Raw genomic sequence first — 15,976 nt, 5'->3', positions numbered from 1 at the left:
ACTCTTTCCTTTCTATTTCCACTTCTCAGCAGGAAATGTTGGCCTAGGAGGGAAAAAAAACCCAACCTTGTGTGAAGGGCCAGATATAACTGTCCTAGGCTTTGCAGGCCTAAAATATTTGTGTGGTTTCTCTCAGCCACTTGCTGTGCTATTGTAGGAGAGAGCAGCCTTAGACAGTGGTAAGCAAACAGGCACTGCCTTCCAACAAGACTGTGTCGCAGAGCAGGTGGAGCAGGGCCCTGTCACCACCCTTGGACTCTTACCTGAACCAGCCCTGGCTAGCCAGGGCGCGAGGCATCCTCGTGTCTTGACTCCATTCACCACTCGAGCCTTCATGATCCCAGTGGCTTGGCCCTGCTCTGTGACAGTAAACGTCTTACGTGGAGTTGTGAATTTTTAGAACTGCAGTTTGAATGAAGGAAAAGCGCTGTTTTTTCAGTGTAGTTAACACCTTATATGGTAAGCTGTTTAGGAGTGAGGCTTTGTCACTCAGCCAGTTGCTTATTTCACTGGTTGTAAAGTACAGAGGCTTAACAAGCACCCTTGTATCTGTGGCCCAGATTCATTTCACTTCACGTTTAGGAGGGTGCTGCTGCCTGCCTCCCTCCTAAATTGAGTTGTGGGGAGTAGAAGTGACAACTAGACTCTGTGTGTCTCCTGTTAGAAGCTGTCACCCTTTCTTGATACTTGTCTTGTTCTCTGTGGTAGCCTGTACCACCATGCCTAGTGTCTGCTGGTAAGACTTGGAGAGTGAACATTGTCACAACACAAGTCACCAGGGCTGCCTGGGTGGCTCATTGCCCCAGCTCTCCACAGAGATCAATAGCTCTACTTTCCCTCCTCTCAAGAACTTCCCCTTGATGGTTCCAGAATCCAAGCTCTTAGGCCCTGAGGAGGTCATGAAGACAACTGCTCTGTGCCTCAGGATACCTTAGACCATCCTGAAGCCACCAAGGTCCCCAGAGATGCAGGTAATACGGGCCATAGTTGGCACTCAGAACCCTCCAGGGGAAAGTCAGATATCATGACTTGAGTTTGATGAGCAGCACTGTGTTTGACACTAATGTGTCAAGCACCAGGTGGCTAAGGGAAATCTTGGCGTCTCTGACGCAGCTGACCAGGTAGATCCAAGCAAACCTGCCGTGGTCTCTAATCCAGGACGGTGGCCAGCAGGAAGAGGTGAGTCTGTGAGAACTTCCCCAAGCCAGGCAGCAAACAGCACACATGCCTAGACAACGGTCAGCCTTAGGACTTGTCTCATCCTTAGTTCATGAGCGAGCTCATGACCCGCAGAAGCCCCTGCTGTTTCTAACCCACTGCTCAGCCCCTATCAGTAGGCCGTGCTGGCACCCCCTGCCCCAGACCATGGCTGTGTGTAGCAGCAGACTGGGGAGGGGCAAGGATGCCACAGGGCAGAGCAGCCTTACCACCACCTCCTTCCAGAACATTCCCTCAGCTTGAGCTCCCGGAAGCCTGGCAGTCACTCATCTGCTCTCAGTGGATCTATCTCATCTTCCTATCCATGCCATTCCTCTCCTGCCTGATCAATACGTGTTACTGCATCGCTGAGGATGCCCAGCTTTCATCCACCTTCTGGGCTGTTGGGAGGACTTCAGCAGCCTGTGTGAGCATGCTTTTCTCTGTGCACCTGTTTGAGTCCTCCTGGATATCTCCCTGGGGTGGGATTGCTGGATGGTTTGGTAATTGTGGTTTCATTTACTGAGGAGCCCCAGTTTCCTTTCCCCATCCTGGCCAGCTGTTGCTATTTTCCATGTGTTTGGAACCCCCGCCTGTGCTAACGCTGGGGTTGAGCACCTTCTGTGTGCCTGTTCCCGTTGGAGAGATGTTCATTTACGTCCTTTGCTTATTTTTTGGCAGGATTTCCTTCCTCTTGTTGAGTTATTGGAAGGAGTTTTTGTATTCTGGCTACTAGACTGTTACCAGATACATAATTCACAAATACTTTGTCTTTATCCATTTCTTTTACTTTTTTGATACTGTTTTTTATGTACAAAAATAATATTTAACAAAATACAATTTATCTGTTTTGTTATTTTCATATTATTTTTGTGCATAAAAAAAAACAGGACCAAAAAGCATAGAAGGAAGTCTTGTAGCTATCAAATCCAAGGCTTTTAAGAGTTATGGTTTTAGGCTGGGCATGGTGGCGCATGCCTTTAATCCCAGCACTCCAGAGCCAGAGGCAGGTGGGTCACTGTGAGTTTGAGGCCAGCATGGTCTACAAAGTGGGTCCAGGACAGCCAAGGCTACACAGAGAAACCCTGTCTCGAAAAAAACAATAACAACAGCAAAAAAGAGTGATGGTTTTACATATTGTACTTTGAGTCTTTGATATATTTTGAATCAGTTTTTTACACATGCTGTGGGCTAAGGACCCACTTTCGTTCTTTCCCGTGGGCCTGCTGCAGTTCTGTCTGTTGTCTGCCTATGCTTGTCTACAGGGCAGTCTTGCCGTTGGTTCTGTCTGATCTCCCAGTATGTCAGTCAGATCACACTACTTTGATTAAAACAGTTTTTTAAAAGATGTTAATAGACATGCAAAAGTGACTTGGATCTGCGAAGGCAAACCACTTGGCATTGCTAGGGCACTGAGTGTGTGTGCAGTGTGTGCATACAAGCAGTTATGTGGAAGGAATGTGGTATGGGGGTTCAGCAAGTGGAGTGATGACAGGTGAAAGCAAAGTGAGACACCGTCCTGCAGCTCAGAAGCTCAGGATCTCTGTAGACAGGTGACTTGAGATATGGCCCGTGAAGGCCAAGCTGTGCCGACCTGGATGCATGAGGGAAGGGGTAGAGACCCAGTGCCCAAGGCTTTAGTTAGGGTAGAAATGGGATTGGAAGACACGCCTGTCACTCACAGTAGAGCAGAGTGTGGCAGGCACTGACACAGCGCCTCTTTGGGAGCGTTTGAGGGTCTTAGAGTGGCCCAGCATGCCTGACCTAAGAGTGTGTGTTAGGACTAAGGTTTAGAAAGGGTAGACAGGTGACAGAGCAGAAAGAGGGAAACGGAGATGGCTCAGAGGTTAAGAGCACTGCCTGTTCTCCCAGAGGTCCTGAGTTCAATTCCCAGCAACCACATGGTGACTCACAATCATCTGTAATGAGATCTGGTGTCCTCTTCTGCCCTGCAGGTGTACATGCAGGCAGAACACTGTATGCATAATAAATAAATAAATACATAAGTAAATAAATCTTAAAAAAAAAAAAAAGCTGGGCATCGTGGTGCATGCCTTTAATCCCAGCACTCAGGAGGCAGAGGCAGGTGGATCACTGTGAGTTTGAGGTCTACAAAGTAAGTCTAGGACAGCCAAGGCTAATACAGAGAAACCTTGTCTCAAAAAACCAAAAAAAAAAAAAAAAGAGGGAAACAAGGGTGTTATGTTCCGGTCTCGTGTAGAAGTACTGGCATCAAACCAGAGAGATTTTTTAAATTTTCTGTTATGAATTATTCCATATACATAGCAGTGAAGGGGAACTTTGGTGGCCTCCTGAGTCCTGTCACTGGCTTCAGCATCATCAGATGCTACCAACCTGCGCATCTAGTACCCTCTTCCTCTTCTCAGACCTTTCCCAAGCAAGTCAGAGCCAGTGCATTTTTTTTTGTAATAAGAACTCTTTGTACTAACATGCATAAACAACATATTAATGGTGTTCACCCCTTTTCCCAGTATGTGCATGAAGTGACTGCATGGTCACATCCCCCACTTCTGGGAATCGCTCTTCTTTATTTAAGTCAAATTCATTTCTAACTTCCACACAGGACAGAGAGCATGCGGTGCTTAGGTGTGTCTGGCTTCTTTCACTTAGTGTAGTGTCCTCCGTGTCCCTCTTTGTTGCCATAAATGGCAGGCTTTTATTCTTATTTATGGCTGAATAATATTCCATTGTGCATCCATTCAACTGTTGCTGGGCACCTAGGCAGATTCTGTGTTGAGCTGTTGACAGTGCTGCAGGAAGCCTGTGTGTACAGGTACCTGTTCTGGCTGGTTTGATTTCCTTTGAATATAGATAGAGCCAGAAGTGAGATAGCTGAGTCTCACCGTAGAGTACAGTGTGCAGGTTCCTTTTCCTCCACACCCTTACTGGTTGGAGGTATGTATGTGCACATGTGTCTATATATGTGTATATGCATGTATGTGTGTGCATGTGCACACGCGTGTATGCATGTGTATGTTTGTGTATATACATGTGTGTACTCCTGTGTGTGTATACATGTGTGTGTGCATGTATGTCTGTTCACAATCCTGAGGTAAGGCACCAGCCTGTAGTTTTGATTGACAGTTCTTTATTTATTAATGATGCCAAGTATTTGCACATACTTGTTGGCTATTTGTGTTTCTTTTGAGATGAATCTATTCAGATCACTTGCCCATTTTTAATGGGATTACCTGCTTTTGGTTTTTTTTTTATCCCATATGTAATCTAAATATTAAACATTACATCAGACAACAAGCTGGCAGACATCCCCCCCACCCCTTCCCCAACACCTTTTTTTCCCCCAAGCCAGGCTTTCTCTGTGTAGCCTTGGCTGTCTTGGACTCGCTTTGTAGACCAGGCTGGCCTCGAACTCACAGAGATCCACCTGCCTGTGCCTCCCAAGTGCTGGGATTAAAGACCTGTGCCACCACCTCCTGGCCCCATTTCCTCTCTTTTTATGGGCTGTTTCTTCAACTCTGTTGGTTTCTTTCACTGTGTAGGAACTTTTATTTGATGTAATCCTACTTGCTAGTTTCTGCATGTTTCCTGTGCTTGGAGACTCTTAAGCAGAACAGGACTGCTGTCAGAGCCCCCTGAAAATGAGTAGGGGACTCTTACCCAAGTTGCTTGTGCAGTTAGCGTCAGTCCAGTTGTGGACAAGCTCCTGGCTGTGCTTGGTGTTTACTGCACCCTACCGCCATCTCCTACACTTGTGGGTTCCTTTTCTCTTTCCCCTTACAATTTAGCTGTTAATAAAATCAAATTAGTCCCATATTTTTTAAAGATGTAATTCTCACCCAAAGGTGATTTTACCCTGCTTCCCCACCCAGGGGACCTTCAGTAATACTGATGACATTTTTGTCACTACTTAAGACTGGGCTGCTTGCTTCAAGTGGGCAGAACCAGGATGCTTTAAGTTTCCTACAGTTCACAGCACAGCCCCCACAACAATACATCCCTTCCTGCATCCTGCGCTACAGTGGCAACCTTCTGTGACCCCACCCCCCTCCTGCAGTCTCGTTTGCAGATTGCAGCCTTGTGCTTGCTAACGGTACAGACTCTTTCCATTTTTCTCTAGTGGGCAGGTGGTTAGACTGAAAACTTGGCTGGCTACAGGCTGGGCCTTTTGGGGAGGTAAGAAGTACTTTTTAAACTATGTGTCACGTGATAATGGATTGTCTCTGGCATTCAGATGACAGTTTGTACAGTTCTTCATAAAACTGCAGAAAGGGAGCCGGGCACGCCTTTAATCCCAGCACTCAGGAGCCAGAGGCAGGTGGATCTCTGTAAGGTCAAGGCCAGCCTGGTTTACAAAGAGGCCAGGACAGCCAGGGCAACCAGAGACATAGAGAAACCCTGTCTCAAAAAACCTAAAACACAACAACAACCATCCTGCAGAAAAGGGGGAGCTTTGGAAGATGCTGGAAGGCAGAATTGCTCAGTGTAGAGTCAAGATGGAGGATCATGACAGTCTTGGCATCATCACCCAGAAGTGAGGTATCTACAGCAAAGTGCGGCTGAAGCCTGGCTGTTCTGGTGTTGTAGGATGTTAAATTCACCCACACTCTGAATCTGAACATGTCACGTACGGCCCCTCCAGGAAGGGCCATTATCTATAAGGTAACTTTTATTTGCCTGACTTGAATGTTGTCTTGGAGGCTTACTGCCACTGTCTGCTAACTTAGTTCCTTGAATGTCCTGGAAGTTCTAGCCTCTGTACAATCTAATCTAGGCCTAGAATGTTTTCAGCTTCTTAGATTTAGTGCTGAATAATAAGCCCACCCTTTCTTGTTCTTTCTGAACTCTGGCTGGTTCAACTCAGCTGTTCTGGCTCAGGCTCCTCTCTAAGCTCATTCAAACTGGCTTCTCTCAGTTTCTCACTGAATTGCTCTGCTTGGCCTCAAACTAACTCTAGCAGCCTGCTCTAATCTTCTGGCTCCTTCTCACTCTCTAGCTCTTTCTCTCTCCACCTGTGACTAGCTTGTTCTCTCTTCAACCTGTCTCTGTACAACTCTCCAGTAAAACTGCCTCTGAATTTCACGAACTGAACTGCCCCAAACTCACTGCCCTGTCTCCCAGCTCACTGACTCCTCCTAAACTGCCTGAACAGAACTGACTAGAACTCAGAGATCTTCTTGCTTCTGTCTCCTGGGATTAAGAGTATGTCTGTGTTCCAGCCAGAGCAGCCATGTGCTGGATTAAAATTCCTCTACACGTATCTGTGTTATTCTCAGTGTACACACAGGAAAAAAGTGGATTATCTGGGTGGGGACTATAGGACAAATTCTGTTTGGACAGCACTTGTTCCTGGGCTGACTGAGCAAAGTGGTGGAGCCATTACAGAGCAATACTATTATAGAGCCGCTCCCTTTCTCAGGGCTCTTGGCTTTTGCCTTTCCTGTGGTGACTGTTTTGACCTCCCCGTCTCCTTAGACCTTGATTCCTGCTTCCTCTGCCTTTACACGTGCCTCTTACACTGTTTACCCATGTGTGCTCACATAGCTGCTTGGCGTCCAGGCCTCAGTCCAGCAGCTCTCTCTCCAGATCCTTTCTACAAATGCAGGTCTAGGCCCAGCACAGCTATTCTTCCAGCTGTGGCTTCCTTCCTATGTGCCCTGTCCTACCAGCACGAGGCGCAGTAAGCCTCTCCACACCGGAAACAGCTGCTCCTGTCTCCTGTGCTCCTTCTCCGTACTCTCCAGCCAGATATCTCTGTGCTGCTGCTGCTGCTGCTGGTGGTGGTGGTGGTGGTGCCGCCCATGATCCCCAGCTTCACCTTTGCTCCAGTCAGCCATGGTGCTGTGCTGCAGCTGTTGGCATTGCAGCTGTCCATCTGTCCTGGAAGACACCTCCATCTCTGTTGCTCAGCCCCCTTGTTGTATCTTCCTCTTGTCTCTCTTTGTCTGTCTGTCTTCCTCGGTCAGGTGACCATTCCCATGGCTTGAGCAACTCACTTAGATACTGTTGACTTCCAGTGTCACGTGACCAGTCCCAGTGGACTTCCCAAGTGTCTAGAGTGTCTGACAGGATTTTCCTAAGCATCTGGACACAGTGAGTGAGCTTTTGTGTCATAGGCAGTGTGGTATGAATAATCAGTGGCCAGGATTATAAGAAAAAAATTAGCTGCTGTGTTCTATTTTTGTTGTTGTTGTTGTTGTTTTGTTTCGAGACGGCTTCTCTGTGTAGCCGTGGCTGTCCTGGACTCACTTTGTAGACCAGGCTGGCCTCAAACTCACAGAGATCTATCTGCCTGCCTCTGCCTCCTGAGTGCTGGGATTAAAGGTATGTGCCACCAATGCCTGGCTGTGAGTTCTATTCCTTTTTTCTTAAAGATTTATTTATTATTTATACAGTATTCTGCCCGAATGTGTGCCTGCCCCCCTCAGGAAGGCACCAGATCTCATTACAGATGGTTGTGAGCCACCATGTGGTTGCTGGGAATTGAACTCGGGACCTTTGGAAGAGCCGATGGTGATCTTAACCTCTGAGCCATCTTTCTAGCCTGCAAGTTCTATTCTTAAGAAAAGAAAATAGAGTACGTTCTGGAAGAAGCAGGCAGAGGTGGCTCTGGCCTGCTCCTCCCGAGTATAATGGCATCGCTGCACAGGACCTCAGGCAGTGCAGTCCAGTGGGCTTGCTGCTTTGCCTTCAGGCCACTTGCCACTCAGGCCACTGGTCCCCTTCAGTCACAAGGGAGGCGTTCTCTCTCCTTCTTCTCCAGCTCTTTGGGATTTTGCCAAGAGTCTGACACTGACTGTTTTCCACACTTAGCTGCTGCTTCCTGCCCAAGCTAGTCTCCAAATCTCTTGTTTCAACTTAACTCAAGGCAAATCCTTCTCAGAGCTAGAGCCCGAGTGTCTCTTAGAAATAGAGATCTGCTCCATCACTGCCTCAGCACACCGCTTCACCTCATGTGTAGTTCTCTGTCAGATAAGGCGGGTTTCTCCCCTAGGCTATTGGGCTGCTCACTGCTCAGGAAGGCACCCGAGCCTTTCCAGTCTTCTGCCTGTCCCTCCGCAGGTGAATGGCCCGCAGCCAGCCAAGGCCATGGCAGAGGGTGGGGAATGGAGGGGAGCTTCTTTCTTCAGAAAAGCCCTTCCTGGCTGGGAGATCCCCACAAAACTGACAAAATCCAAGGAGAACGATGTGCCCCTTGCCATTGGCAGAGTGTAAAATTGGTGTTCTAGGCCAAGAACGCCCAGGGTATAATATGCCATGCCACGGGAAGGCTGTGCAGGTGCCGTGGGGCGTAAACAGCATGGCAGGGTGAGCACCTAGAGGAGCTGTGGGGCTTGGAAGGGGACATGTGACCCCGACAGATAAAACATTGAGCAGTGGCCGGGGCCAGAGGGGTTTTGTTTCTTCAGGTTGGAACTTGTTGGCCTTTCAGTGTGTATGTGGGGGGGGGGGGCGCGAGGAAATGCACGTGTGTGTACAGATGTCCTTGTCTGTGCATGCAGATGTATGGAGGCCAGAGCTTGATGACGTGTGTCTTCCTCTATCACTGTCCACCTGGCTTTTTGAGACCAGGTCTCTTGCTGAGCCTGTAGCTCACTGTTTCAGATAGCGCAGCTGGCCATGGCGCCCCAGGATTCAGTGTGCCCATCTGCACCCTTGCTTCCCGACCAGCACTAGGGGACAGATAGCACATGCAGTTTTACATGGGTTCCATGGAGCCCGAACTGACAGCCTCATACCTGGTCAGGAGACACTTTACCCACTGAGCAGCGGTTTCCAACCTGTGGGTCACAGCCCCTGTGGTGGTTGAGTGACCCTATCACCAGGGCTGCCTAAGGCCATTGGAAGACAGATAGCTACATTATGATTCATAGCAGTAGCAAACTGTTACGTTATGGAGTAACAACAAAAATTTTATGGTGGGGGGGTCATCACAACATGAGGAACTGTATTAAAGGGTCACGGCATTGGGAAGGTTGACAACCATGCACTGAGCCATTTCTTCAGACCCAGTGATGGTCATTTGAAAGTACATCTATTTAGGCACAGGCTCCACTGTTTGGGGCAGACAGGGTACAGCGAGCATGCTGTGTTCGTCTTGCCTCCACTGCCGTAGATGGTGGCTGTCATTTCTGGACAATGGTAGCAGGAAACCACAGTGTGTCATGTCAGCGGTCACACACAGCTCTCCAGCAGGGGACCCAGAGCCCACATGAGTTCCACAGGATCCTTGTGGTGAGACATCTACTGAGCCTGTGTGGATGACAAAGGATAAGTGGCTCTGCTGGGTGTTCCCCCAGTCTTCTGTACTCTGTACAAATATCTCACTGGCCACGTGTAGCTGGCCACAAGGTGGTTGGCTAGCCATGATGACTGTTGTGTCATCAGAAATGTGCCTGTTAGTTGGGAGCCCCAGGTGGGTGCAAAGGAAAGCGGCATGAGCAGTCCCTAGGCTCAGAAGGCACTTGTATGCGGCAGAGTTGTAACCCTGTGAGAGCCTTCCATCACAGGCGGTGTACAGCTCTGTGCTCCCCGTTGTCTCTGTTCAGTGGTTGTAGGAGCATAAGCTCTCATATCTTACAGTGCTGGAGGGCAGAGATCGCAGTGAGGGCCCAAGGGCAGGTGTGGCAGGATGGTGTGTCTCTCTCACAGCCCCTCCTCTGTCGTCACGCAACAATGAGCTTTTTATCTCTCTGACTTTGGACATCAGCTTCCATTATCTCATTGCCTTCCCAGTTCCACCCCCCCCCCTCATGAGCTCTCTGTTGACAGTGGCCATCTTGACACTCAAGAACCTTCTCTCCAGTGACCTTGACTTAGTCATATCTGCAGAATTCATTTGCCAAGCAAGGACATAGTCACATGCCCCAGGGATTAGGCTGTGACTATTTTTGTGGCAGTCATTACCTACCCTACCACATTTTGTGGTATGATAGCAAATACTTTAGAAGGCTTACATTTGTAATCTCAGCACTCAAGAGGCTGAGGCAGAAGGCTCACCACTAGTTGGAAATCAGTCTGTGTTAGGAAGTGTGTTCAAGGCCAGCTGAACACATAGTCCAGATAGTAAAATTGTCCCCAAAGAAGCCACAACAAAAGAAATGAAAGATCTGCAGGGGACATCAGTTGTCAGGTGCCTGGGACTCTCAAAGCCCAGGATTGCTGAGGAAGGGACTGAAGCCTTAACCCACAGCAGCTGCCTTAAAGTGGGGTGGGAAGACCACTGCCCCACAGCAAGACAAGCGTGTTTTCTACATTTCAGTTGTGCTGTGTTAGCAGTCACAGTAAACAATCCATTTTACATATTCATTCTTTTTTTTTTTTTAAACAGATAGCCAACAGGAAAAACAGCCTCGTGGCTATCCAGTCTTCGACATCTGCTAAAATCAAAGTGCCAGTCCCTCAGCCCGCCGCCGTCGTCCCTGTGAAGAAAGATAAGCGGCAGAATTCTTCACGGTTTAACGGCAGCAATAACAGAGAACTGCAGAAACTCCCGTCTCTAAAAGGTAATTCTCAGTCTTCAGAGTAGAGCTCTCATTAGTGGGCAAGCTGCTGCTGCAGCGCCTTGCTGCTCCTTACTGGTGAGGCTTTTGTTTCTTTTTCTTTTTTCTGGTTCAGTTTTTGCTTGGAGTGAATGCCACTTACTTTACTGCACTAATATTTTTAATTCCAGAGCTTTCAGGATAAAAGTACAATAGCTCGCCGGGCATGGTGGCACACACCTTTAATCTCAGCACTGGGGAGGCAGAGGCAGGCAGATCTTTATGAGTTCGAGGCCAGCCTGGTCTATACAGCAAGTCCAGGACAGTCAAAGCTACAAAGAGAAACTCTGTCCTGAAAAACAAAACAACAACAAAAAATACAATAGTTACACACATTTACAAATATACTACACTGAGACAATAAGGAAATCCTAAAATCTTACCCACCTTTAAGTAAGCAGCTGTTTTTCTCTCACATGGTTCTCCGGCTTGCCTCAGAGCGCCAGCCTTTAGAAGGTGTTACCACAGGTAATCACAAGAGGCCTCTTAACCGTGGAGAACCAGTGCCCTGCGCACGCTTCCCTGCCACCTCGCCCCCCTTACCTGTGACCAGCCAGCACACAGGGCTCCTCACTTGGAACTGTTCCCAGTGTCACAGCCACCCCTTTTCACCAGAGGACCATTAAACTCACTAAGTTTTCCTCCTGGGGAGCAAACTGTTGAGGTTCTTAAGACCTTTACAAGGAAATTGGGTCAAGGACCATAGTCAGATGTGAACCTCTGACGCTCTTCACAGATTCTGAGATCTAAAATTGCTGCACGAAGTAGATAAAAAAGTCTGCCATGCCTGAAGTTTATAGTGCTGACACTTTTTATAGTTAATCTTGACCGAGTATGTAGAGAGCGGGAAGTCGGCCTTCTTTAGAGCTGTATTGCCAGAGCCACCCATACTACAGGGAGTAGCCTGGGGGAGGGGAGGGGGGGAGGGCCCTCCCACCTCTGAAGGTAGGGCCTGTTCTAGCTAAGGGGCGTGGTGCCAAGCAAAGGCGAATCCCCACTGTTCAGGACTGAACATCTGGGTGCTGAGTCAGTGAAGGAATGTATGTGACCCCTTCTTACGTGGTCACAGGAGGCCAAATCAGAGAGATGTGGTGTCTGGGTGGAGAAAGGCTCAGAAAACTATGGAGCCTTCCTTTCCGTGTCCCAGCTAGTCCCTGGTGCATGTCATAGGGTATGTGCCCTGCCCCCTTTGCACAGGTCAGGCAGGGTCCACCCAGGAAGGGCTCAGTGTAGGCTGGAGTGTGAGTTCCATCTTGGAAACCTCCCCTCTTCCAAGGGATCTGTGCACGAGGTTCCTCTTGGCCACTGCTCTGCCTGCTGTTCTCCTCCTCTGTCTCCACCAGATCTCCTGACCCAGTCCTCTTCCTGCAGCATCCTCTTACCAGATCCATTGAAACAGGCACTTTCCAAAAGGTAGTCCCCAGGTCTCTGTACAGCCCTCTCCTGCCGCCATCTAGGATTGATATGCCTGGATTTCAGGAATAATCAGATGTGGGTGACCTGTGAGCCATGGAGCCGGCTCAGCTGGAGCAAGCACTGTGATAACCTGTGTCCTCCTCTCATAGGGGCTCCAGGAAGTGTCGCTCTGTAACGGCCTTGTGGGGCTTCTGAGTGACTGCCTTCCTCTTTTCCATATCTGCAGCAGCTATGTCCCCTTCTTCTGACAGCTTCTGTTCAATACTCCTTCATCCCTACTCTATGTTAATTATCCTATTTTTAATCTTTTTTCTTACTAAGTCGAGTACAGAATTCTACTTTTTTTTTTTTTTAGCTTAACAGCAATATAAAGTCATGTGCTCTTCTGAGAATGACTTCAGCTTTACTCTTGAGTTTCTAGCTTCATTAGATAGTTTTACTTTTTTTACAGTTTTGTTGAGACACAGTTCACATACCCCGAGATCATCTATCGTTAGTGGAAGTTTTAATTCTTTAATAAATGTGTGGGACTGGAGAGATGGCTTAGTGGCTAAGAGTACCGCCTGCTCTTCCAGAGGTCCTGAGTTCAATTCCCAGCAAGCACATGGTGGCTCACAGCCATCTATAATGTGACAATAAATAAAAATTTTAAAAAACAACAACAAAATAAAATAAATAAATGTGTACAGGTGTACAACCGTCTCACACGCATTTTTTAAAATGGTTTCATCATCTTCCAGTTAATTTGTGCCAAGTTGCTATGAAGTCCTAGTCCTACTTTTATCTATTGGTAATCGCTGATCTACATTTTGTCTGTGTTTGAAACTATATATGATCTTTTTTTGGGCACCCTCTCCATCCTATTGTCTGAGTGTTGTCTGTAGTATACCTGAGGAGGCCAGAAGAGGGCATCAGATTCCCTGGGGCCTGACTTAGAGGTGGCTGTGAGTAACTGTGGTTGCTGGGAGTTTGACTCAGGACCTCTGGAAGAGCAGCCGTGTGCTCTTAACCACTGAGCCTTCTCTCCAGCCCCGGGTGGGTTGTTTTTTGTTTTTTAAGTGATTGATCTTTTATTTGCCAGTTTCCAAAGCAGTAAATCAGCCTCAGCCCCTCTCAAGGATCCAGAGTATTTTGGTTTGTTTACTTGCTTTGTTTTGTTTTTAATTGGCACATAATAATTAGAACACTTATTGAGTATGGTCCGTGGATTAATTGGCCTCGAACTCTTGTGCTTGTTTTTTCTACGTCTGGTTCTGCGAAGAATGTTATTTAGTGTCTTGGTAGGAATTACATTGAATTGGTCAGGTTACCTTAGGTGGTATAGGTGTTTGGGTTTTTGTTTTTGTTTTGTTTTTCAAGGCAGGGTTTCTCTGTGGAGCCCTGGCTCTCCTGGACTCACTCTGTAGACCAGGCCAGCCTAAAACTCAGAGATCCACCTGCCTCTGCCTCCCGAGTGCTGGGATTACAGGTGTGCACCACCACTGCCCAGCTTTAGTATGTGTGTGTATATCATGTTCATTTAGGACTTGGGGTCATGTTCCTCCATCTTGGGGTGTCCCCTTCAGTTTATGGACATGGGGTGTCCCTTCAGTGTGTGTCCCCAGTGCTTTGTAATCTTCCTTGCAGAATCCTGTCACTTCCCTACTCGAGTGTGTTCCTGAGTATGTTATTGTTTATATCTGTTATGGCCGGGGTTCTTTTCTCTGTTTCTCTGCATATTTGTTGTCAATACATAGAAGTGACCCTGGAATTTTTGTTTGATTACTTACTTTTGGTTTTGAGCTAGTCTGGGTGTTTCCCAGCTTTGAACTTGTGATGTCTCCCGAGCTGGGTCTACAGGCACTTGCTGTCAGACTTTCTGTTTTCTTTTTACTGCACCATGATTGAACCAAGGAAAGTGCAGTACCAACGAGCCATATCGCCAGCCTTCTTTTTGCTTTATTATTTTGTAACATAAACTCACCAATTTGGCCAGGCTATCCTTAAACTTACCCTGTAGTCAGACAGGCCCTACAGCTGTCAGCATCCTACCTTAGCCTCCTATGTAGCTGGGATGATGTCTGCATCACCACACCTAACTCACACATACTTTTTAAATGTTGATCCTGTGCTTGGCATCATTTCTAAATTCCTACATTAATTGTTTTCTTTTACCAGTTTTGACAAGAATTTATTAGTAGAACTTTGTTTGTTTGTTTACTTATATAGCTTTCCTGTGTAGGGACTGGAGAGATGATGGCTCAGTGATTAAGAGCACTGACTGTTCTTCCAGAGGACCCAGGTTCAAGCCCCAGCTCTCACACGGCAGCTCACACCAGCTTCAGGGGATCTGTCTTGGTCATTGATCTATTTCTGAGAAGAGAAACCATGGCCATGGCAACTCTCAGAAGGAAAAGCATTTAATCAGGGCTAGCTTACAGTTCAGAGCTTTGGTCCATTATATTATCAGCGTGGAGGGAAGCAGACATTGAACTGGAGAAATAGCTGAGAGTTCTACATCCAGATCCGCAGGCAGGAAGAGAGAAGAAACTCTGGTCCTGGCTTGGGCTTCTGAAACCTCAGTGACACAAAGACTCTAAATCCCTTCAAACAGCACCGCTCCCTATGAGCCCATGGGAGCCATTTTCATTCAAACCACCATGGGATCCATTTCCCTCTTCTGGCTTCTATAGGCACCAGGCAGGAATCTGTTGCACAGACGTACAAGCAGACAAAATACCTGTACACATGCAAGTAGAAATAATCTTGTTTAAGAAGTTAAGACTTGCGCTGGAGAGATGGCTCAGTGGTTAAGAATGCCAGCTGCTCTTCCAGAGGTCCTGAGTTCAATTCTCAGCAACCACATGGTGGCTCACAACCATCTATAATGTGATCTGGTGCCCTCTTCTGCAGATAAAGTACTCATATGCTATGAATAAGTAATTTTTAAAAAAGTTAAGACTTTCAGCCAGGTAATGGTAGCAGAGGCAGGTGGACCTCTATGAGTTTAAAGCCAGTCTGGTTTATGAAGTGAATCCAGGACAGCCAAGGCTACACAGAGAAATCCTGTCTTGGAAGGAAGGAAGGAAGGAAGGAAGGAAGGAAGGAAGGAAAAGTTAATGCTTTCTATATAAGATCATGTTATCTGCTACATCTTCCAGTTTGGTTGCCCTTTATTTCTTTGTCTTATTTAATCCTTCTGTCTAGGGCTTCTATTACTATATTAAATAAGAATGCAAAAGTGTAGCCAGGTGTGGTGGTGCATGCATTTGATCCCAGCACTTGAGAGATAGAAGCAGGCGAAGCACTGTCAGTTTGAGGCCAGCCTGGTCTAAAAATCAAATCCAGGTTACCCAGGGCTCGGTTACACAGAAGGAAAAAAGACTGCAAAAGTGGGCATCCTTGCCTTGCTCCAGATCTCAGAGGAAATGCCTTCAGCTTTTCCTCACTCGGTATGTGCAGCCTTTGTAGTGACGTGTTTCTTCTGTGCTTAACATGTTGGCTTTCTCGCTCTCTAATGCACTCTCACTGTCCTTTTCCTCCTCCCTTCCATTCTGTTGCTGTTTTCTTCCTTTCTTTCTCTTTTTTCTCTTTCTTTCTTTTTTCTTTTCCTTTTTTTTTTTTTCCTTTTTCTTTTTTGAGGCAAGATCTCACTGTGTAGCCTAGGCTGGCCTGGAATGTGCTGTGTAGTGCAGACTGACATCAAAGTCATGCTCCTTCTTAATGAAATAAATTATGTGTTTATTTATTTTCACTGTTGTTTTTGTTTTTGTTTTCTTGGAATTCACTAACTAAATTACTACTTAAAAGTATGAAGACCAGGCTGGTCTCAAACTCAGAGAGACCTACCTGCCTCTGTCCTG

General features: G+C 47.1%; 1 protein-coding gene across 7 annotated transcripts in view; it reads left to right on the top strand.

The window, feature by feature from the left end:
- The window catches only part of PPP2R5C (protein phosphatase 2 regulatory subunit B'gamma), a 128,366-nt gene that overhangs the window by 8,212 nt on the left and 104,178 nt on the right, over positions 1-15,976 (top strand). For all 7 annotated transcript variants that reach the window (XM_084793487.1, XM_084793491.1, XM_084793489.1 and 4 more), the window contains exon 3: positions 10,508-10,682. In XM_084793487.1, the coding sequence (XP_084649613.1) occupies positions 10,508-10,682 (175 nt within the window). The remainder of the gene's footprint in view (positions 1-10,507; positions 10,683-15,976) is intronic.

This window comes from Acomys minous, assembly GCF_964271855.1.
Source record: "Acomys minous genome assembly, chromosome: 8".
NCBI classification, from domain to species: Eukaryota; Metazoa; Chordata; class Mammalia; order Rodentia; family Muridae; genus Acomys; species Acomys minous.
The sequence above is the reverse complement of the archived record's forward strand: the minus strand, read 5'-3'. Positions and strand labels throughout refer to the sequence as shown.